At 44.9% G+C, this 25,284-nt stretch overlaps 1 protein-coding gene across 1 annotated transcript in view; it reads left to right on the forward strand.

Moving 5' to 3' along the window:
* The first annotated feature begins 23,485 nt into the window (after positions 1 to 23,485).
* Positions 23,486 to 25,284, forward strand: part of LOC147730532 (gamma-crystallin-1-like) — a 32,177-nt gene continuing 30,378 nt past the window's right edge. Inside the window, exon 1 of the mRNA XM_086958574.1 lies at positions 23,486 to 23,503. Coding sequence (XP_086814700.1) covers positions 23,495 to 23,503 — 9 coding nt within the window. The 5' untranslated portion in view covers positions 23,486 to 23,494. The remainder of the gene's footprint in view (positions 23,504 to 25,284) is intronic.

A 25,284-nucleotide genomic window follows, 5' to 3' on the forward strand; every position in this document is an offset into this window, starting at 1 on the left:
CCGAATTTCGTGCATTCGGTGTTCGGCGGCCTGCCTCTCATCTTAGGACTCATAGCAGGAATCTTATTTATTGTTCCTTCTGCTCCGATATGGCAAGTCAAGTCACAGACAAAACTCAGGCTACAATGGAAGAAAGGATCCTAGCAATACAATACCGAGAGCGGATTGCTAAAGTCCTCGGCTTGGCTCTGCTAAGAGATTTGAATACTAAGAACGGTCTAAAACAGCAGATGGTGAGGTAGTACCAGCGCATAGCCCATGTAGCAAAAAGTAAAGAAAGAATTATTTTTAAGTGGCATCAAGGGAACCAAAGACAGCTACCACCTACCGCTGTCAGAAAACAACAATTACTAAGTAATTGCTGTCACAATAGAACAAACAGAGAGGATTCCCTGAGCACAAAATACACGTATTTGTGAGTATTACAGATAATATCTATTCATAACCTCACCATTATGATTAGGTGGTGGTGAGGTACCAGATGAAAGCTGCACACAGGTACAACCTTCTGTGAACATTGCTGATCCAGATAACGCTGACGGAAATGCATCTCACATATGCACTATTTCCACTTTTTTGGATTTGGTCCACCTTTCACCTACTGTTGTAGACACATTTTTTACCAGCCTATCTGAAATAATGTGCTCTCCTAACAACGAGAATAACTTTTGAAAATACGAGCACACAGCGTTCCCTGAAATCTGAATTCGGTCTTCAGTTTTGGTAAACAGAACCTAAAAAACTTTGGAACTATTTTTTCCCCAGAGAGCAAAATTTATTTTTTTCCCAGTTCCCAAAATATTTACTTTTTTTTGGCACATGATACTCTGCTTAAAGTAGAACTATTCTTAGAGAACAAGATTTCTATTTTTAGAAGCTCTAGAGACAATATGTTCTTAGTCTCTAGCACATGTACAGTCTTATTTAAACATGTGATGAAATGGTCTCGACCTTCTCTTCTGTATTAAGAGACATTTCATAAATGTAAATTTGTGATTCATTCAGTCAACATTCTAAAAGTACAATATATGCATTATCTGAATGATACCACTGCTTGAAAACGTACAGTATAATACTCATTTTTCGTGTATATACCATTTCAAATGCAATTTATGTATTTAGGGGTGGGATGGAAAACACATGCTTAGATATGCTTATACATTGCTTAATATTTACTAATGATGGGCATTACACGTGGAGTGGGTTTTGTAGATGATTCTAGGACTCTAGTAAATATTCCCGATTTCATGCTCTTATATGGTTATATCAAATCATACCCATATACAGGCATAAGAATCATACCCATATTAAGACATAGCCAATGCAGTTCAAATACGGCAAGGCTACTCCCATAGACTCCTAGAAAGCACAATGTGTTCTTAAACAAACCAAGCCTCCAGCAGCCCGGGAATGCACCTTGCTTCTGTGTTGATTTGTCCTAGAACTCCTGGAGTCCTGAAAGAACTGGGAGTTATTAGTGACGTGTTATATCCAACCTTACGTAAAACTCGGTACCTTCCAGGTATAAATATACCAGCATCTGCCTTAAGCAACACACGGTGGTTTGGAACAGATCAGCTATCTACTTGCCCGACGCCCAGCTGATGCGAGTGCCGAAGGAAGCCGACCCTCCCTGCTGACGCACTGAGAGAGACGCTGTCTTTTCTCCTGCCGAGAAATCCAGCTCCGGTGTTTTCCAGTCACCCTTACGGGTTGCTGGGAGATCGAGTCCTGAGAAAGAGATACAAGACCTCCTTCATTCTATAACCAAGGTACGGAGCTGATTAGACCCACGGAGAATTCTTGATTCAGATCCATGGCAAAAACTGTAATTCATCTACTCCTTACCTGTACTAAGCTTAAGTTAGGTACACTGGGGTAGGCGTATCTTAGAAACACCAGTTGAGTACGTTTATTCATTATTTTATCATTGAATGGATTTTATCCGTTTTAAGTATCTTATGGCTTAGAAACAATATAAATGCTTTTACAGTATTATTTCATAATACTCATTTTACTGTACGCACTTTACTTTATCACAAGTATTGCAATTGTGGCAATTCACTTCTCTTGCATGAGAAAGTAGACTGCTCAATAAATAACCCTTTTATTGAAAACGCCTGCCTCTCTATTTTTCTGCACTCCTGGTGAAACTAAGCATGCACAATTGACTGAGTGAAATAGCTATCTATTGTTTCCGCGACTCTGGAGATATACTCCTTGTTCTGGGGGAGCAAAGTTGTCATGTTTATGCGGTTGTCAGAAACTAATCCCTTCTCGTCTATTCAGGAAAGTCAACACCTTCTTGTTTACTCGAGAAAGTTTCTAGTGACCTCTGAGCTAGCTGGCACACATAATTAAGTGAAACATATCCAATAGAGACCTAGTCGACCTCAGTCCTACGTCTAAACTGTCGTTTATGTTATTCCAATGCGCAGAGCCTATTGGGAATATAGGAACTACACTACACAAAGCTCCAACTTGCGCCCTGCACTTGGACCCTGCCTGAAGTGAGTCATTCCCTCTAAATGGTGCTCACCCAGCCGTCGACCTTGGAAGTGGTGCTAGAAGTACCCAAACAGCCAAAACCCAAAACTTGGGACTTACCCGTTCACGGTTCTGCCCAGGTGCAGCTCCGATCAGCCTCACTTCACAGTAACTTCCACTAAGTTCTATTCTGCAGCAGCAAATCTTGTTCAGGAGCTCGTCGTGGAAGGGGTTTCTACCTCATGGACCCCTGGTCAGCTACAGCTTGCCCTTTCATCTTGCTGAAGATTTTTGACTTCTAAAAAAGTGGCAAAGTCCAAACATAGAAATCTTTACCGCATCTTCATCCGGAGGGTTCCGGACATTGTTGCCTCATCCTTGGACACCACCAGATGCTTTGCCCCGCTGAACTTTACCTTCTCAGACATTTGTCTTAAAAAAATGGCTAGGCCCAAAGGTAAGCAAACACTGAATCCAATCAACTCTGTGTATCTACACTGCGCTCTGTTAAGGTTGGCCATAATGCCATAGCTTTCAACTTTGTCCCAGTCTTGCACATCTAGATGCTTGCATTTGGCGCTTTAAATTTTAGGTGAGAGTTTTTACTAAAACCTTTAAATATTCATAACTCTGGTTCTACTAGTTAGATTTTTGTCATTTTGGTGTCAACTAATCTATTAAAAGTTCCACTATTATTCTAAATGGGTGTTGGTTTTTTCTTGTTTTGTGTATTCACTTTTCATACCACTTATGGCCTAGATAAATACTTTACACACTACCCTAAATGAAGCCTGACTGCTTCTGCGCCGTGCTACCAGAAGGTTAAGCACAGGTTAATTCAGTGACGTTTGTGGATCAGCATGAAAAAAGATTGTAGTTCATTAAAATCTGAACCAATTACACACCTGCTGCCAAGAATGTTCCCATTAAAAGAAAAATAGACTGTTAGGTTTCCTTGACCTCACAAGTGTTCTACACCACCATCTAAAAGGTCAGTCTGTAAAAGTGGTGAAGGGAATCACTCAACTTTTGTGAACAGAGGTTGATGTTAGGCGTGGGCGGAAAATCCGTTCCGCTCGCGGATTTTGCGGATTTTCGGGAAATCCGCAATCCGCGAGATTTGCGAATTTCCCGCAAAATCCGCAAATCCGCGAGCAGCGGATTTTGCTCGCACTGCTCGCACTGTTCGCGTGAGTTTGCGCCCCGCGAATAAGTGCAAAATTGCAGAAATACGATCTTGGCAAAACTGAAAGTAACTACTTACCAGGTTCAAAAGTTCAGGCACATCATTAGTAGCCATTTCCTGTAGTGCTTCCTGAGGGGCCCCTCCAGAGTTCAGTTGCCAGTTGAAACTATTATGTGACCCTGCTCTGAACCTCAGAATAGTTACACATATGCCACAAAGGTCCTGAATTACAGCTAAGGGAGACAAGCAGGAGCCAGGCTGGAAGTTAAAATCCATTAATCAGCCCCTAATTCATTATTGTCAGTTGGGGCAGGGCAGGTGTTGTAACTAATTTTGCAACAATGAAAGCACTTAGCAAGTGCAAAAGATCACTAATCAGGGCGCACTAAGGAAGCAGGTGCCAGCTAAAAAAATATTCTGTGACACATTAATCAGCCCCAAATTAATTCAGGTCACTTGAGGCAGGGAAGGTGTGCTTTGCTTTGCCGAAAATAATGTACACTGGACAACCAGAGGGTGTAGTGATGAAACAGAGGGTGGCATGGGTGGGCCAGAGGGTGGCATGAGTAGTCAGAGAGTGGCAGTGGTGACAGAGAGTGGCAGTGATGAAGAAGAGTGTCCCAAACAGGCTGGACACGTAGAAACAACAAGTTCGCAAAACTTGCGACCCGACAGGTAAGTTCGCAAATTGCGAAATTGTAAAAACCCTCGCGAACTGGCAGAAACACGGGCGAACACAAAAAAAAAAAAAATCCGCAAATTCGCGGGAATTCGCGGATTTTGCGGATTGCGAATCCGCAAATCCGCAAAATTCGCGGATTGCCAATCCGCAAAATCCGCTCATGCTTAGTTGATGTACAGGAATTTATATAGCGCAAATCACCGAGCGGTTTCTAAGCACTTGCTTAGGGAACCCGTCCTGGTATTCCCCAGTGAGATAACCCCAGCAAGGTATCCACAAGGTGAAAGCCAGGCATCCCACCGCGAGGGGCCGTTGTGGAGATTAAGCAAGCTATTTCCCAGAGTCGCAGAGTGTGAACCCGTGAATTGAGTAGGCACCGGAGCGAGAATTGTCGAGTCCATGGACATTTTTTTAGGACTCAAGACCCCGCTGAGCCGGGAATTCAACCCTGGTCCCGGGCTGACCTCTACTTCCAGGTCTGCCTCCTCTAACCAGTGAGCCACACTTCTCCACACATCTAAGCTGGGCTCCCTAACACACATCTAAGTAGGGCTGCCAGCACATCATAAAATAGTACTCTATTAGGAAGTTCATTTCCTGACTGTCTAGGAAGAGCTAGGCTTGATTCACCAAAACAGGGAGTACAATGACCAGTTACCACTCTGGGTGTGGAGAACTACACAGGGGGGCACTCTATAAGCATGCACTTGTGTTGCTGCCCGGGGCACTGCATTTTTATTATACCAATACTGTTCAATTTAATGCAGAAAAAGCGAATATGATCATAGCCAACTGTAACTTGTAATAAGTATGTAATACCTGCTACGATTCACAGATAATCAAACATTAATTCTAACAAATCCAAAAGTAAACTACTAAAATCATTGCTCATTTTACAGAAGGCCTAAATACTCAGTAGAAAGAAATGCTCTGAAGGAAAGCTGGGGACACACTATTTCCTAAATGTAATATTCACAATGCAGCTGGGGCCCTGCAAGATCAGGCATGGAGGTACTTGGGCACTCCAAGGGGTTAATGCCACAGTTACTTACCGGTAATCTTCATTACTCCGAGTATAGTCTTCCACGCCACATGACTAACAAAGTAAGCTTCAGCTCCACACCAGAACCCTCCAAAGCAAAAAAGTCAGCCTCCCATGCCTTCCATCCCTTCCCAATATGGTCGACCCATTACACCCTTGACCTCTAAAGAGGCGGACAGGCCCAACCCATCAGCCTGAAACTACCAAGCACAAACATGAAGCCGATAGCCAAACAGGGAGGGAGGGATGGGAACTCATGTGGCGAGGAAGACTGTACTCGGAGTAATGAAGATTACCGGTAAGTAACCAGGGAATTACCTCCTCGTTAGTCTTCCTCACCACATGACTAACAAAGTGAGCATATACCAAAGCCAATTGGCATCATGGAAATTTACAAGAAACCAACGGACCAGAATGGGATGCCCACGAAAGAGGGCAAACCCAACAGACCAGACGAGTGGAAGAACCACCCAAGAGAGAGGCAACCACGAACAAGAAGAACCAGCCCAGGACAGAAAGACACCAGGAGGGCCAAAAACCCAGACCCCCGAGACACGAAGTACTGCCAGAAAATCAGCCCTATCCAAAAGCCGAAGGAGGACAGAGAAGGCACTGAACCAGACCGCATGGAGCAAAAAGCAACAGCAAAAAGGCCCCAGAACAGAAAGCAGCAAGCTGGTCTAAATACACCTAGACTGCTAAATGAACAGCCAAAAGTGAAAGGGGAGCAAAAGCCCAAACAGAGGAACCGAAGAAACAGAGGGCATCCCCACCACAGTGACCCAAAAAAAACACAGCAGAAAGGAGACGTAGCCCGACAGAAACACAGCAACACCGCACGGTGGACCACCAACCGCGAGAGAGCCAAAACCACCAGAGGAACAGGGCAGCGGAACCAGACGCAATCAAACAGACTGGCAGGAGCCGTAAGAATGGAGAGGGGTGCAAAAGGAACCCAGCACGCCAACTAAACAACCAAAACCACGAAGGTCACCACAACCCCACCCACAAGGAAAGAAACAGGTGGGACACGGACCCCAAGCGCAAAAGGAACCCCCCGGGAGGGAGCGCAACACCAAAGAGAGAACCCAGGCAGGCACAAGGTAAAATAGCCCCAGGAAAGTGCCGGAAAAGACACAGAAGAAACTCAGCCACCAAGAGTACCCAACCGGCCAACAGCGAAAAGCCCATAAGGCTGCCCATGGAGCTGATGAGCGGAAGGGACCAGGCCCAAGGCCAAACCACCAGAAAAGGAGCAAAAGTCTACCAGAGGTCCCCAAATCAGAAGAAAACACAAAGAGCCTGGCAGGGAGGGAATATAGCACGGAAGTGCAAGACCGCCCAAAACAGGGACCAAGCAAACCGACACAGGAACGTACCACAAGAAGGAAGCGAGCGGCCAAAGTGGATGCAAACACTCCCAAGGGAGCCAACCGAGCCAGCAGGCCCCAGGTTCAAAACCAGGGACAAAGAAGAAGAGGAGACAAAATCCACACCGGAAGCACAGGGCCCTACCTGGGAGAGGAGAACCGGGAATCCCAGCACCCCTGGACAACCAAAAGCACTGCCGGAAACAAACACCACCAAGGTAAAACCAGAAAGCAGGGACAGGACACAAAAACCAGCGCCCACAGAGGCATAACACGGTCCAACGAGCAACAGTACCCAAGACCACCAACCGCACCAGGAGATCTCCCATCCAGAAGTGTCCGAAGACCCGGAGCCACAACACACACTAGACATAGGCCCCAAAGGAAAGTCAGCCCACAGCACTAAATAGACCCAGGCAGACACCCATCAATGTGCTACCCAATCCAGACCCAGCCAAATTTCTCAAACAGACAGATCAGAAGCTCTCAGGGTAGGAAGGACATGGGGCCCTGGAAGACCAAGTACAGGAGGCAGGAGGATACATCCAAATGCCAAGGCGCAACACTCCAATACTGCGACAGCAAGCCACACCTCAGTGTACAAATATACCGGAGAGGGGTGTCACAAAGAGGAAGGAAGGGTACATCCAACTACCCCACCAGATCACCCAAATGCAACCCAGTCAACAATGGGAGAAGGAAACCGACCTCAACCAGAATCCCCGACTACCCCGTGAAGGGGACAGTAGAAAAGGATGTGAACACAAAACCAGTGGAGTAATAGACATCAGCCACTAGGCAACAGCGACTTACGGACAAGGGAAGGAACAACAAGTGCCCAGCATGAAAACGAGCCCAGGGGAGCGCAAACAAAAGTCCAGACAACAAATTACAGAGGCAGCACGCCAGATGCCACCACAATCCAGGCTCCCGAAACATACCCTCAAAATGCCCAAAAACATACTCTGCCATCCTGGAAGACGGAAGCACCCTCCAGGATGAAGGGGACTCCCCTGAATCAGGGTCAAGGAGTCCAAGAATAAGCTGCACAGAGGAGAGCCACACTCGAGGAGGGCAGAAAAAACACACAGCGCTACCTCCAAGGTACTAGGACACCTGACAGATACTTCAAGGGTGATCCCCGGCCCCAACCCGAAACCAGGGGACCAGAGGAAAAACCAATGAGGACTGCCAGGAACAGGAAGATCCCCAAAACCGCATCCGAACAGCGCTCCCATGATTGGAATCGGGAAGACCGACAACAAAGTCCTCGCCCTACTAGAGGTGGGGGATTAGCGCTTGCTGTTAGGTCCTGTTTCCCCTGTGATTGGAGAGGTTTAAATATTGCGGGCTGCGAAAGTGCTTCTTTCCAGATTTCTATCAGCCCCCAGTTTTCCTTCTCTGGCATGTTGATTTACCGTCCACCGGGTAGTGACGTGGCGTTTAGGGAGGCTCTTCCAGATGCTATAAGTATGCTGGCCGTAGGATGTGCCAATGTTTCCATTCTAGGGGATTTGAATCTCCATTTTGAGAACTCGACCTCGCCTGCTGTTTGTAGTACTTTAGCGGATCTGGAGGCCTGTCTATTGTACCAACTGGTCACTTACCCCACTCATGTGGGAGGGCATACTTTGGACCCTTTCTTCACCAACCTTACAGAGGCTAGGGTTTTAACTTCTACCCCTCTTGCCTACACTGACCATTTTTTGATAAGGATCCAGTGCCCACTGCATGAGCCCCCCGCTAAACCCATGGCTAGAGTCGTCCCTAGATGACACTGGAATAAACTTAGATTAGAGGATCTGTACCGTACCCTGTCTGAAGACCCACTCGGCCCGTCTGACAACGTGGAAATGGGCTACAATCTTTTTTGCGAGTGGATCGCCCGTGCTCTGAATTCCCCCATCCCAGTGACTCTGAGCAAATGTAGCTCAAGGGACCCTAGTCCCTGGTACGATGGCTCCTTACGTACATTAAAAAGTGCGTGTAGACGCGCTGAAAGAGAATGGCGGAAAGCCTATGACATTAGTAAAAAAGTGTCATATCTTGCCACTATTAAATCCTACCACCGTGCTGTCTGCAGAGCTCGTGCGGCATTTCACTCTCTTGAGTTCCGCAATAGCTCTAACCCTTCCAAATCCATTTTTAAGGCTCTTAAAGATCTGACGGAAAAAAAGGCCCCTATTAGCGATACTGGTTCGATTTCACAATGTGAGGCCTTGGCGAACTTCTTTTTTGAGAAGGTCCAAGACATCTACCGTACCTTTCCTACTTCCACATGTTATACTGGACCGTCCCTTTGCCCCGAGGAAGATATGGTTCTGCATACCTTTCCTCGCTTATTGCCTGAGAGCTTTAATCAATTGAACCAACATACTAAGTCTGGCTCTCCGGCAGATCCGTTGAGACCGGCTCTGTTCAGGGACCTGTCATCTTTTGATTTTCTACCGGTGCGCTCTCTGATTAACCTTTCGCTTGCTACTGGCAGGGTCCCTGCCAAGTGGAAGCATGCGGTGGTTACGCCCATTTTGAAGAAGCCTGGTTTAGATCCTCTTAAACCTGAGAACCACCGTCCGATATCGCTTCTCCCATGGCCGGCAAAAGTAGCGGAGGCACATGTGAACAGGGCCCTTTCTGACCACCTTTTGTGGGCAAATATCTTAGACCCTACGCAGAATGGTTTCCATGCTGACCACAGCACGGAGACAGCCCTTCTTTATATGGTGGAACATCTGCGCATGGTGTTAGATTCGGGTCAAACGGCGGCGCTTGTTTTATTAGATCTTAGCGCCGCCTTTGACACCGTCTCTCACAAAATTCTTCTCCAGTGCCTGGAAGAAGCTGGTATCACAGGGACTGCCCTCCTGTGGTTCCGCTCTTTTCTTGCCGACCAATCTTTTTGCGTGGCTATTCCAACCCATCAGTCCAAATTCCATCCGCTGGACCAGGGGGTTCCCCAGGGATCCTCGCTGAGCCCCACGTTATTCAATCTGTACGTGAGGCCGTTGGCTGATGTCGTCAAGCAGTGGGGCTTGACTATGGTCTCATACGCTGACGACACTCAGCTGGCGGTCACGCTCAGCGGGGACTCTGACTTGGATGCCCCTAGGTTCCAGAATGGACTGAGGGCGCTTGCCAGCTGGATGAATTCCAACTGCCTCCAGCTGAACGCAAAAAAAACTGAGATAATGATCATCGGCAAGCAATCGGAACTATGGGGCGACATATGGTGGCCTCCGGAACTTGGGCCTACCCCGACTCCGGTAATGGAGACAAAAAATCTTGGTGTGTGGCTAGATCCCGCCCTTATCTTTGTATCCTATACTAAGAGAACTGCCGCCTGCTGTTTTGGCATTCTGCGAGGACTAAGACCAGCCCTGAAATTTTTTGACACCTCGACCAGGCAGCTGGTGCTGCAGGCGACGGTGGTCTCTCGGCTTGACTACGCCAGTTCCCTCTTGGTAGGGGTGAACGAGGCCAAAATTGCACGTTTGCAACGTGTCCAGAACGTGGCAGCCAGAGCGGTGGTGGGTCTGCCCAGGTTCTGTTCCGCTCTCAACACTTTGCGTTCCCTCCACTGGCTTCCAGTCAAGCAGAGGATTCAATTTAAAGTGCTCTGTTTGTCCTACAAAATTCTTAAGGGCTCTTCTGCCCCGATTCTTAGGAATCTTTTGAAACCGTATGTCCCTGCCCGCTCTTTGAGATCTTTAGGTCAGGATCTTGCAGTGGTCCCTCGGTTTAAGCTTAGCCAAGCTGGAGGCCGCTCATTTCGAGTTCGGGCTGCGGCCCTGTGGAATTCTCTTCCTTTAAAGATACGTGTGCTTGATAATCTCTTTTTATTCCGTAGGGCCATCAAGACTTTTTTATTTCCTTGAGCCTGTTTTTTTCCTAGTCTGTTGCCTTCCTTGGTGTGTTGTGTTAGCTACCTTGTCTTGCGCCAGGACGCTCCTTCGCTGGAGCAGCAGTGGGCATTATACATTTTCATAACATAACATAACATAACATAACAAAGTGGCGCGGCAGCAGGCGGGAACCACAGAACCGCCACAGAGGCCACCCAAGACACAAGGAGAGGCCACAAAACAGCCCCCCACAGTGCCCCAAAGACCAGGAGCTGAGGAGAAGCCCAACACGGACAAGAGGCAGAGCCGCTGTATGCAGAGCCAAGAATCCGGACAAGAAAAGGGGGGTGCCAAGGCAGCGGACTCAAAGGAGCAGAAGAAGAAGCAAAAAATCCACACGGAGAGTACAGAGGCAAAGGCCCCCAGCACACCTGCATCCGCTAACAACCCCTGAAATCCCCAGGAGGACACCCAACCAGGGACCCACCAGGCCAGACCCCACACCCCACACCCCAAGGAGATCAGGTGGGAACAGGAATTCACCTTACGGAAGGACCATAGGCCCAAAGCCCGGAAGGGAAGAAGGAGCCCGGGACAAACACAGTCCACAATGAAGCTGTGGCCCCTCGAAACACCCCAACCGTCCCAGTAAAACACCAGGGCCGAAACATGCAACCGCAAGGGACTGCATGAACAGCAACCCTCTCGGGATACTAAGCAAGCAACGGCAGGACACCAAACCCGGACCCACAGGATCCCATGCACCTGAGGCACACGATGCACAAGTGACAATGGGGAAAACCTAGAATGTAACCATAATCCACTTATGAAAGCAGTCAGGCAAACACCTACCAACCGGCAGCCGCAGGAAATAAGGGCTGTCGGGTAGAATGCAGAGGCCGAGATGTGAACCCCAAACACCGGATCCCAAAGTCCGCAGTACTGCTACCAGACAACATCTGCCTCCCACAACAACACGCTCACACGATTGAACTAGTGACCACAAAAGTATGAAGGAACCTCGCATATTAACAAGGAGGTCCAGGAAAAACATATAAATACAGAAACAATACACTCACCCAGAGTACGATGATCCTGCATAACCAAGTCGCCCCCACAGTGCTAGAGAGGCAGAGCCTGAAATGAAACAATGCCCACACAGTATCGCTGCGGGAGATGAATGTAGCGCGCATGCACGTGTGAACACACCCAAAACACAAACAGAAGCCACAGGAAGGAAGGTGAGGACGCACGCCCTTGACCTGAGGGACGGGTAAGTAATGCAGATCTTAAATTCACACATTTCAGAATTCTACAGGAATAGTCTCTATATCATGTAGCCAGTGGGCAGTCATCAGAGCCATCACAGACACCTTCCAGCCCCCCTTTTAGGGAGCATCCGAGACCACGGCCGCAGTGCACGGCACCAGGGTAATGTAACTGCACGCGGCACCCGGCGACTCGCGCGCCCACTCCTGGAGGAAGCTTCCCCGGAACCAATTAATCTGAGAGACAATTCCCAGAAAGAAGACCAACGTAGCAAGCCCAGAGTAAATTCACGATGGGTTAAAACTGCCCAACAGGCCCCCAGAGGAAGCAAATTCCCCTCAGCAGACTGCGCCCCACCGGCCCCACAGGACAGCATAGATTGCAGCGAGGCCCCTTGGGGACCCTGAAAAATCAACAACCATGAGGCAGAGGTGCGCCTGGGGAACACATAACAGTCTGCTGTGCGCCCCCAACCCCAACACACAAGCCCCACGCCGTCCCTATAATGGGAGAACGGGGGCATCAGAGTGCCACCAACAGAAGGAGCACTCCCAGGGAGGGAGGGGGAGGAGGCCTGGGCTCAAGGATAAGCCAAAACACCGAGTCCGCACGGACAAGGAGAGAGGAGAAATAAGGCTGCTAGGAAGAGCCCCAGACCTCCCCGTCCATCCTCCTGTACACCTTGGGATTGCTAAAGCAGAGCCTAACTGGCCCAGAACAGACACCGGGGGAAGGAAGGAGGATGGTCCCAGCGTCCTAGGACCCGCTAGAGCAGGGCCACCAACCAGGGACCCCAGTTCCAGCTATACCAGGAAGAACAAAATACTATCCCACCACATGCAGCAAAACCATGTCCTGGACCCTTCCCAAAACGGCTTCAGACCAGGTCACAGCACTGAGTCGGCTCTGCTAACCACTACGGAGCACCTTCGAGGTATCCTAGACGCCGGTCAAAGTGCCGCGCTGATCCTGCTGGATCTTAGCGCGGCCTTTGACACGGTCTCACACAACATCTTGCTGAAACGACTTGAGGCCATTGGGATTGGCGAATTAGCACTTGAATGGTTCCAGTCTTTCTTAAAAGACAGGTCCTTTCAAGTTTCAGCCCCTCCCTACATCTCTCAACCCCATTCCATCGGACAAGGGGTCCCCCAGGGGTCGGCGCTTAGCCCATCCCTTTTTAATCTATACGTCCAGCCTCTCGCAGTGGTGGCAAAAGAGTGGGACCTTACGCTGGTGTCGTATGCTGACGACACACAGCTGGTCATCACACTCTCAGAAGGTCCATCACCTTCGGCAACCAAATTCAGAGATGGCCTCGCAGCAGTCGCACAGTGGATGACACTCAACTGCTTGCAGCTAAATGCCGGGAAAACGGAGGTCCTCCTCCTGGGAAAAAACCCCACCCTCTGGAACAACCATTGGTGGCCCTCTGTACTTGGCCCCACCCCCGTGCCAAAAGATGTCGTCAAAAACCTAGGTGTCTGGCTCGACCCCTCACTTAACTTTCAGTCCCACACGAAAAAAGTGGCAGCCACGTGTGTGGGTCTCATGAGGAGCCTCAACCCCATACTTGGATTCTTTGACTCCAAAACCCGCCAACTCATTATACAATCTATGATTCTTGCCCGGCTGGACTATGCCAATGTCTTACTCTTGGGGGCTAACAAAGCTGAACTTGCAAGACTGCAGCGTATCCAGAACTCGGCCGCCAGAGCAGTGGTTGGTCTCCCACGTAGGTGCTCTGCCAGAGCCACCATCCGCAATTAGCACTGGCTGCCAATTGAATCTCGGATCCATTTTAAAACCCTGACCATGGCATTTAAAATTCTCAACGCCGATTGTCCTGAACTCCTGCGCCCGCTTTTGGTACCATACACTCCCCAGCGCAATTTGCGCTCACTGGGACAACACCTCGTGATGGTCCCCCGAACTAAGCTCTGTAGAAAGGGTGGACGTTCCTTCAAAGTCTTGGGGGCCAAGCTGTGGAACTCCCTTCCTCCACACATCCGTACCCAAACCAATCTGATCGCTTTCCGAAAACAACTCAAAACCCATCTCTTCTCTGTCATCTAATTCTCTGTTGGTTCACCCCTCCCCTCAGGTACTGGTTAGGTTAGCGCCGGGACGCTCCGTTGCTGGGGCAGCTGTTTGCGCTTTAACAAATAAATAACATAACATAACATAACATCTTACTTGAAAGAAGCTTCGGAGAGAACTGCAGCGCAGAACCAAAAAAACAGGCTGATGGGTTGGGCTGGCCCGCCTCTTATAGAGGTCAAGGGTGTAATAGGTAGGCCATATTGGGAAGGGATGGGAAGCATGGAAGGCTGACTTTTTTGCTGTGGCGGGTTCTGGTGTGAAGCTGAAGCTCACTTTGTTAGTCATGTGGTGAGGAAGATTAACGAGGAGGGAATGGCGGCTTTAGTTTCCCTCCGCCTGTCTCCATTAATTTATGCACAAATAAATCACGTTTTCAGGTGTGTGGACTCCAATCTCTGCTGAGGGAACTGCAGCAAAAAAGATGTTTGGGCCTAGAAGAAGCTACTCTCCCTACCTAGTGCTTAAATAACCCAGCCGACTTCTAGTGCTCCAGAGTATTAAGTTCATACGAATCTGCGTTCTTTTCTACATGCTTTACGGCCAGGACCCAAATGCTTCCCATCAGCTATCCTTGCACGCCTCACCCTTAGATACACGCAAGAGTAGAGCTAACATGACCTCACAAACCAGACACAATAAGTCAACTGTTTGTCTATCTCAAGGCCTGAAGCGCGGGTGGCTGTGCACAGATGTAGCGTGACCTGGGGGCTCAGGTTCCAACCCAGCCTCATCCTCCCGAGGTAGATGCGAGCCGCAGCCATGCGTGTGCATCAGCATGTTCCAGTTGTGGAAACCGGTAGAGACGTGTCTCCTGATGTTCTCGTTCATGCTTCAAGTTTCGGTAAGAAGAGAAATACAGAGCAATGGCGGCCCAGATTAAACCCACACGTGGCAGCTCCGTCTGTTGTATAAACGCTCCTGCACTCTTTATACACAGAAGACCCTTGAGCTCTGAATAAAATTATGTGTTTGATCTTGTCATTACCACTTAGGGACCATTGATATATATTACTGTTAATCAATTTACACAACCTAAAATTAACCAGCATTAGTCAAACTTGAAACCAGCCGAGCACGAAGGCCTGCAGGCAAAAGAGGCCCACACATTTATTTAAGTCAAGATGGATCCCAAGGCCCATCTGTTAATTTAAAGCTCAAACAGGGGAAAACTGCCTTCCATGAGCAGCTGTCTTCACGAAAAACCTTTTGTAATACAGTTTCTGTGACTCCCATTTCATACCTCTAACCTGCCTTTCCAAGTTGGGCTCCTTTGTAGGCAGATTATTCCCCGCCCTGCTGGCCTATTTATAGAATCATATTTTCTCATTTTGGTTATTATCCCACAATTAATATGTTGTATACTGTGCCACACACCTTTTTACAGCAAACTGCACAAAAACTCCTACGTAGGTTTCTTTGAAGCCCTTGAACAGGTGGGGTGAAGGTTGGGGTGTTGGTGGGTGGTAGTGATTGATTTGTAAAAAAGTAAGGGGAAAAAAGTGATTACCATCCTGCTCCACCCATTGCCCCGTTGGATCTGCCAATGAAAGTAACAACACAACTACTAACCATCACACAAGTGAGACAATTCAGACTGTTCTAGGCCATTTAAAGCTATAATAAATATGATTTGCAGGTATTTTTTTACATTGTATATTGATTTATTAAACATTGTTAGCCTCATATCAGAATTAGACACACCGTGCCACCATGTGGGGACTGTCACTTGAACCAGTGCAGACAATTAATTGAGGGTGCCGACTAGCGGAAACTACCAGCTCAAATTGAGCACTGTTGGGTTGTTTTCTGATTTCTGGCATGGATGTGGCTTGTGCTCCTTCATGGGAGTGTGGTTGTGGTGGTGCATTATAGTTATCCGAACCTTAATTTCGCAGCATCTCAGGGTTTTCTGTTGCTGATGGGTAGATTTATTTTAAGCAGATTTAGATGTTATCTTGTCCCTTACTTGAGAAACACTCTCTGTTAGTTCCTTAACGGTGTTCTGAACCGTAGAACACCTACGTTATTGATTTGATTACATTTTGGAATGTCCATAGAAAAACCTCAGGAGGGAGAATGCAGGAAAATGCTTGAAACCAAGATGATTAATTAAGGGCAAATGAGAGATGCAAGCATAGACGTGGGTGCTACTCACCCTTCTTCTTGCCCTGCTAATCCCAGGCCAGGTGCAAGTAGTTTTATGTTTCCAGGGCTGAATTTTTTTTTTGCGCCTCCCTACCTCTATCAGCAAGGCTTGTTTAAAGGCAGGTGCAATATGGCGCCCTCTTGTGGTCACTTATGTAGCCAATGTTCTGCATCAGTCCCGGAAAGGCATATCTCCTGTAAAAGCACTCGCTGCATCTCTACCTCACAGTGGCATACCTGCACGAGCCACTCACTCAAAATAAGCATTGGCATAGCCAATAGGTCTCGCCTTTTGGACCTTATAAGTGTTTAGCCATGCAACACTTGATGTTGTTGCACCAAGGATATTGTGCTGGATACCTAAACACGTATAAGGTACCAAAGGCGAGACCTACTGGCTTGTTTGTGGCTGATGAGGTAGTCCCTCATTATCATTTAAGACAAGCCAGTCCTTTTGTTGTGAAGCCTTGCTAGTGCAGCAGGTGTAGTCCTTATGAGTGCAGTCCTCTCTTGTGCAGTCCACAGGTCCAGCAGAGCTGTGTTTCTTCTCTGGAAATTTCTTTTGGGTCTTTTGGGGCCCACAACACCAACTCAAGGTTCCAGAGTCTCTGAGTTGCTCCATTGGGAAGTTGGGACTACACGACCCACAATGCATCTGGCCAGATAAAAGTCAGCTGAATGCTGTCTAGCTAAGTTCCCCTCGGTCGAGATAGAGCAGGCAGAGCTCTTTTAATCTGTTGCTTTCAGGAAGTCAATCCTATCAATAGTTGTACTATATAAAAGTATTCCAATGTTAGCCTATGTTGCCAATGTGCTACAACGGCAAATTGGCCATTTATCCCTTATCAGGGCATATAAAACATCTTTTAAAATGTTCCTGCTTATAGTTACAATGCACCCTACTGAGGGAGCACTCAAGGAATACCTTAGGGGTGATGTATAAGTATGACGTTTAAGCCTTTGGAAGAACCTTTAATTCCAAAGTCAAATATGCATATCATTTAATTTTAAATGCAGCTTGCACAGCAGGGCTTCCTTTAAATTGACAGCATGCAACACAGCAGTGCACACTTAAGAGCATTAAATCTGCCGGCATTTAAACCAACATGCCCTACCATATACTAGGTACTTACAGTTAGGTTATTAGTACCAATGTTAACTATACCTAATTACCATGTGCCTTTAATCAGAGCAGGGGCCCTGGGTCTGGTTAGCAGAGCCTATGGCACAATCAGAGCCAGAAAACCAGCATCTAGTAGTCAAAATGGGGACAAAAGTGGGAGGACACTGAAAAAAGCGCTGGTTTCTCACACTTAGCAAACTTGTGCTTTTTGTTAAAATTAGACATTTGGGGGGGACATCAGTGGCTCTCACCAGGTGTTTTTTTTACCCAGAATCCCTTGCCATCCTCAAACTTTGACTAAAAACACACATTTTCCTCACATTTCTATTATGGAAAGTTGTGGAATCTGTAGGGAGCCACAAATTTCCTTCCACCTGGATTTTACCTGTGTCTCCTGAAATGGTACCTCACTTGTTTGGATAGGCCTAGTGCCTGCCTCAGGAAATAGGCCAGGATGCAACATGGACGCATCACATTAACCCTCTGAAAACTGACCCTTTTTTTTCACTGTGGGTAACTGTAGATTTTGGACCCTAGCTCAGCCTGCACCTAGGTCAACTAAGCAAACCTGTACCTTTTTATAATTCTAGACACCTAGGGATATCCAGGCAGGGGTCACTTGCATGGCTCTCACCAATTCTTTTCACCCAGAATCCCTTGCAAACCTCTAACTGTGACTAACGTAATATACCTTCCTCACATTTCTGTGTTGGAATGCTCTGGGATGTGCAGTGAGCCACAAACTTCCTTCCACTCAGCATTCCCCCAATATCCAATAAAAATGGTACCTCACTTGTGTGGGTAGGCCTTGGGTAGGCCAATGGCAGAGGTCGGAAATGGGCCAAAACACAACAAGGATACATCACATTTTTCTATTCAAAACGTACCCTTTTTTTCAAAATGGGTAGCTGTGGATTCTGGGCCCTAGCTCAGCTAGCATCTAGAAAAACATAGCAAACTTGCGCATTTTTAAAAACTAGACACCTAGTGGTATCCAATGTTGGGTGACCTGTGTGGCTTGGACTGGGTATTTTTACCCAGAATTCCTTGAAAACCTCATACTTCGTCTACAAAAAGCGCATTTTTCTCACAATTCTGTAATGAAAAGTTTTGATATCTGTAGGGAGCCAGAAATCTTCCACTAAACATTTTGCTAAGTCTTCTGATAAAAATTGTACCTCACCTGTGTTAGTAGGCCTAGTGCCGGCAACTGGAAAGAGACCAAAATGCCACATAGATACATCACATTTTCCAGTCAAAACATACCATTTTGTTTGCAATGTGGGTCGCTGTGGATTGTGGACTGTAGCTCAGCCAGCACCAAGGAAAATCTGAACATTTCTGAAAATTAGACAAGCAGGGGCATCCAGGGGTGCATGACTTGCATGGCTCTCTCAAGGTAAATTTACCCAGAAGTCGTTGCAAATATAAAACTTTGATGAAAACACATTTTACTACCCTTTATGGGGGAACAGCGTTTACAACACAACTTTTACCACGCAGTACCTTTAACACACAACTTTTACAACGCAAGTCGTTACTACGACTTGCGCTGGGGGGCGCTGTAGGATAGGGAATTGTTTCATTTACTATCCAAAATCTTCCCTACTATCCACGGGAACTGGAGTTGGAATAGTAAATTAAACTATTTACTATCCAGCGCCCCCCAACGCAAATCGTTGTAACGACTTGCGTTGTAAAACCTGCGTGGTAAAAGCATGCGTTGTAAAAGCATGCGTAGTAACGACATACATCCCCATTTATGTGACAGAAAGTTCTGGAATCTTCAGGTACCCATACATTTCCTATAAGAATAGTACCTCACTTGTGTCGGTGGGCCCAAAGACCACAAGACAAATGGCTCTAAAGTGCTTCATTGGGAGATAAGGAATAAAGTTAGCTTCTGTATTTGGAGCCGTGCTGTTGTACCACCCATGCAAACCTATGAATTACAGACATTTTTGAAAACTAGATAACCAGGGGAGTCCATAGTGGTGTGCCTTGGATGGATCCACAAGATTTTTCTTACTCAACATGTTCTGCAATTCTCAATATTTGCCTGAAATCACACATTTTTCTTCCATTTCTGTGATGGTACCACAACATGACCTCAAATATAACAGCCACCCCTATTGCAAGTGCTTGTTCGGGAAAGGTCCTGACTACCTGGTCCAAAAGCTACCTGTCTATAAACCTGACAGAGCCTTGCGGTCAAGCAATCAATTGCTACTCAAAACCCCTCTTGTCAAAAAAACCAGACAAGGGGGCAGAGCATTCTCTTTGGTAGGGCCCAAGCTCTGGAACAATCTTCCTACTGACCTCAGACAAACCCACAATCACTCCTCTTTCAGGAAGAAACTAAAAACTGTATTATTCCAGGAAGATTAAATATTCCCATTCATCAGTGTTCATCCACATTCTCTGTTCTATAGCAACTACTCCATCTTGCGAGCAAAGCGCGGAGATACCTCGTAAGGGGTCGATTCTTGCGCTATACAAGAACATAAAATAAATAAATAAATAAATTGCTTATCGCTCAGAGTAGCACCTCCATGGGAGGCATGTGTAGGAGATTATAGAGAGGCATCTGTTAGTTGAGTTTGTGCGGAGTTGAGTAATGCATAGACAAAACAAGCATTCATAGCTGCTTAGCTAATAGCTGCGGACTAGCAATATTCAGAATTGATTCTGGAAGAAAATGCTGCCTAGTTAAGTGGTCTTCATGGATATGTTTTGCATGGGTGAATATCCTCCTCCTCATCAGGTCATACTCTTCCTCAGTAAGCTCCTGCTCCTCCTCTCTTCTCAAGCAGTGTTGGCCACTGACGTAGTACATCACAGTCATCCTTTTTCCTTTTGCAAAACAATATTCTGATCGGACCCATTGCATCACAATAGTGTGCACACACATTTCAAATGGGACTCGAATATCCCATAGAATGACATGAATTGCTTTTTATCTTGAGGATGTGATGCCTCAACTATTACCTTTACCCAGGATTCCTGAATGGGCAGGCTGCTTAGGGCCTGCAAAGCCATGTTATTTCTTGGCGGACCCAACATAAATCAATAGCCTTGCCAGTGGAGCAAACCAGTACGCTTTCTGCATTGAAGGTTTGCACCTCTGCTCCAGAGAGTTGAAAACACTGTATTTATACTATTTCTAAAACCCTTGCAGAGAAACTAACCTAGTGATTCATGATTCAGTGTTAATAGAAAATCCTGGGAATTTCATATTTCATGCTGGGGACAGCTAGGCCTAAGCTAAACTCTTCACTCATATGAGTACGTGGAACTCAAGATCTCATAGCTCTGGATGTAAAAATGAATAAACCACTGTTTAAGCTTTCCTAAAATCCACCTTTAAGCAGAGGTCAGGTGTAATACCTGTAGAGTCCTGCCAACCCCCAGGTGTGCGCAAATAATCACGCCACACATAGAGAGAAATTTTACACATCGTTATTTTGCTGGGTGTAAGTCAGAACTCAACATTCAAAGCCTGCCTTTAACTTATCTTTCTAAAGACTTACGTCACAGGCCTACAGTATACAGTGGGAGCCAAAAGAGTTCCAGCGTTCTTTTATTGACAAGACACTACATTCCCCACAAACAGTTTTGTTACATGTGGAAAGACTTCAGTGCATAATGTGAGTTGGTGGTTTCCAGTGGTGCCCACTGGCAATCATTTTTTGGGACCGCCACTTATGTTTTCCCGGTACACAGACAAAATATCGATTTTTAAATATCGATATGCAAAAATATCGAAGTTTAAATATCGAAATACAAAAATATCGGAGGTAAGTAATATCGACAGTCTAAATATCGATATTGGTATGATATCAGTAATATCGAAGTTGTAAATATCGATATTAATAATATCGAAATTAATAACTTTGATGTTACTAATATCAATTTTTAAATAAATTTAGTGTATATTATATTGTATTTATTATGTTTTATTATTTATTTTTAAGGTTATTTTATTAAATATTGTCTTTTACTACTGTAGCGGGTTGTGGGTTTATAGGGGAATAGGGTGGGAAGTAATTTGATTATGTTAAATGAATTATGAATTAGTAGGAATTATTAATTAACTAATTGAGAATTAATTTTTTATTATTTTTAATTAATTTAGTAATTGATAAATATGTTCTGTAGCGGGTTATGGGTTTATAGGGGAATAGGGTGGGAAGTAATTTAATAATAATTAATTAATTGATATATGTTTGTACATATTTTAATTAATAATTAATTGGTAATTAATTTCTATTAATTAGTTAATTAATTAATATAATTGTTTACATATTTATAATTATTAATTAGTTGGTAATTAATTATTATTAATTATTTAATTACATTAATTATAGTAATTTTTTTATATATAATTTATTGTTATTCTTAATTAATGAATTGTGCAAAATAATATTAATTATTAAATTTAATTAATTACAGCAAATGTGCTAATATATTTACTTTATTGTTATTGTTAATTAATAATTAATTGGTAATTAAATAATATTAATTAATTTTGGGTACAGGGGTATTTTTAGGGTTCAGGGTCAGTTTTCAGTTCATGGGTACAGGGGTATTTTTAGGGTTCAGGGTCAGTTTTCAGTACATGGGTAAAGGGGTATTTTTAGCGTTCAGGGTCAGTTTTCAGTTTTTGGGTAAAGGGGTATTTTTAGGGTTCAGGGTCAGTTTTCAGTTCATGGGTACAGGGGTATTTTTAGGGTTCAGGGTCAGTTTTCAGTTCATGGGTAAAGGGGTATTTTTAGGGTTCAGGGTCAGTTTTCAGTTTTTGGGTAAAGGGGTATTTTTAGGGTTCAGGGTCAGTTTTCAGTTTTTGGGTAAAGGGGTATTTTTAGGGTTTAGGGTCAGTTTTGGGTTTTTGGGGTACAGGGATATTTTTAGGGTTCAGGGTCAGTTTTGGGTTTTTGGGTAAAGGGGTATTTTTAGGGTTCAGGGTCAGTTTGGGGTTTTTGGGGTACAGTCGTACAGGGTAAAAATAAAATAAATTTAAATTAAATCAATTAAATGAAATAAAAAAATATAAAATTACATTAAATTATTACGTTTTTAATTTATTTTAAATGTATATGTATTAGTTTTAATTGTTTAATTATGTTTTAATATTTTTATTTAATATTTGTAACATTATATGTATTTTATATTTATTTTTACATTATTATTAATACATTTAAAAAAACGATATTTTTAATTTCGATATTTTTGTACTACGATATTATTTTTTCGATATTTTTGTACTTACCTTGTTAGGGATAGGATTCCTATATTTTTGACTTCGATATTTTTGTTCCGATATTTTTGTATTTCGATATTTTTGATTTCGATATTTTGTCAGACATTCTGTTTTCCCATCATAAATTTCTCAAGAGCAAGAAAGGGAAAACACACAAAATGGAAAGACAAAGGAAGAAAAATACCCAAAAAATATTGCAAAGGAGGAAACTGTAGGAGTGAAATAAAGGGGCAGGGATTGTCTGGTGGTGGATTAAAGAGGCATGAAGTGTATTCCAGACCACCAGCCTTCATATTCATGAGTCAGTGCCAGCTGTTGGCTTCAGAGCATCGCTTTAAGCACAAGCACTTCTTCTGCCAATAAGTACTGAAAGACTTATGTTGTGTCTAGAAACTAGACTGGTGTTTCTATATTGGAGATATACATATATATTTTATAGGAATCCAAAAGTGTCATAATAACATTTGTGGAAGATATCTGTGGTATCTCGAATATTCAAATCCTCTTACCTTAGTTTAACATATTTGGTTATTGAATAAAAATGGTATGAAAACCTTTAATTTAGGGATTTAAGGATAGACGAACAAAGTATCAGACCTCGCTATGACAAAACAATAAATGTTTCCCTTAAAGCTCTATGAACACATTCAAATTATGAAAGCGTTCTCCATGTGTTAGGCTTCCAGAAATATTTAACATTGTTTTGCTCAGGAACTGACAAAATGTTTCCAGAAACCTGTATTCCACGCAAAGTGTCAGCAGTTAGGTTTAACCCACAATAAGCAAAAACAGAAAAAGAGAGTCTGAAAAAGAAGACTGTTCCCCTGTTCCCCTATTACAGTGCAACAATACAGAAAGCTATACATTCCCTTCCAGGGCTTGACCGAGGTCCATTGTTTCCAGACTTCCGTTTGTGCCCACGGTGTATAAAAGGGCTGGGGCCTCCGAGCACTGAGTACACAGCTTCTGACTGACACCAGCCAACATGGGAAAGGTAAAGCAACATGTCGGGCTTCAGCTATAGCAATTCCTCAAGTCATATTGTCCCGAATGTCGCTATAATATCAATTACTCATTTGTTAGGATCCCTCAAGGGTTTGATAAACAGAGCTAATTGTTACCATATGTTGTAATACAGACGGCTGAGATGGATTAATTTGCTTTGAACAGTTCATTTGTACACTTTTCTGATGTAGATGCTCATAGCTCAAAGAAAAACGTATTAAGCCTTTCCTAGAGCACTGTGCCATAATTGCATTATTTGTTACAAACGTATGGACAGGTGGAAGCAGGCCAGGATAGGTTGCAATGCTTGTGAGAGACAATTTTTCTAAATCACCAATGAGATTGACTGCATGCGTTCCGGGAAAGATCGATCGTTGTATTTCTCCCAGTGCTCACCCTTATATCTCCTTTCGTACCTGCTAAATACACAGCGCCTCATTTATGAGAAATGACGCATCCCTCTATGAAAGCAGCGATGCGTCACTTCTCAGTACGCACTCCTTGCGACATACCTGATGCTTCATATTTAATGTATGAAGCATCATGTCGCAAGGAGTTACAGATACGTCAGTATTTCTGACGTATCTGTAAGCGCAAAAGTGACGCATTGCTGGAGTGTGTCACAAAAGTGACGCAACTCCAGCAATGCGTCCTTTCACATGGCAAGCCCCATGTGAAAGGGCCTGCGTCAGTCTTACGCCTGCTGTGAGTCAGGCGCAAGATTTTACTGCATCACTTCTACAAGGGTTTTTGCCGGGGAATGCCCCATGCATACATTATACCTGACGCAGGTATAATGTAGTGCAGGAGTTTACAAAGTGAAGCATTTGCTTAGTGCGCAACAGGAGGCATGTTTTACGCCGCCGATGCATCACAAAAAGTGACGCATTGAAAGCGCAAAACTGACACAAGGCCTCATAAATGAGGCCTACTGTTTTTAGACTTTTCCCCTTACAGTTTTCATCTTCCTGGCTTCTCTATCACCCTCACACCCACCACCCCTTTCTTTGTCTTTAGGGTGATGTAGCTTTCTGAGTGACTGACTTACTCGGTCAAAGAGTGTTTGATATTTTTGGCATGTCTATCGTTTTTCTGTACATTTAATTATTTAAATGTGGGTTGTAGATTATCTCATTCATTCTTTCAATAAAAAAGTATGCAAAAAAATAGCAAAAACAAAATTAAATCACACCATGTAACACTTCCCTTCAAGCAAATGTTCTGCTGTGAATATTTTGGGAAATCATTGCTGTGAGGGATCCATTTGTGTTCCACCGTTCTTGTAAATCCAACCGGTCTGGTTGAGATAGTGATTTATAAGCCACACTCATTGGAGTTACCAATGTTCTTTTGCAGCGGAAAGCCGCTGCTAGGATGTCTCAGTAATAGCTGCTTGCAGGGGATAGAAGGCACCAGGTGAGGATTAAAGCAGTGCTGTGTGTACACAGTAAGGAAGCAGTGACCTGAGAGCATTCTGGTGGTAGGGTAGAAGGGTAGTCAGGTGCAATCACAATGTTAGCTGCGGCTCAGCAGCAGGGCAGATGTGTGATTGGCTACTGTGCTTATCAGAAATGGATAGTGAATGTATGGTGAATGACCAAGCATTTTAGATGTACAATAGGCCCTCATGCATCCCATTAGAGGAGAGAGAATAGGTTCAAACAGCCAGTGGAAAGACGCTGAGACTAAAATACGCTTGTAGGCTGATTAAAAATGCCCTAGCCAATAGCCAAAGGTTCCTGAGTCCAAGAAGTCAAAGGATGACCTGTC

This window comes from Lissotriton vulgaris, chromosome 2_1, assembly GCF_964263255.1.
Source record: "Lissotriton vulgaris chromosome 2_1, aLisVul1.2, whole genome shotgun sequence".
Classification (NCBI taxonomy): Eukaryota; Metazoa; Chordata; class Amphibia; order Caudata; family Salamandridae; genus Lissotriton; species Lissotriton vulgaris.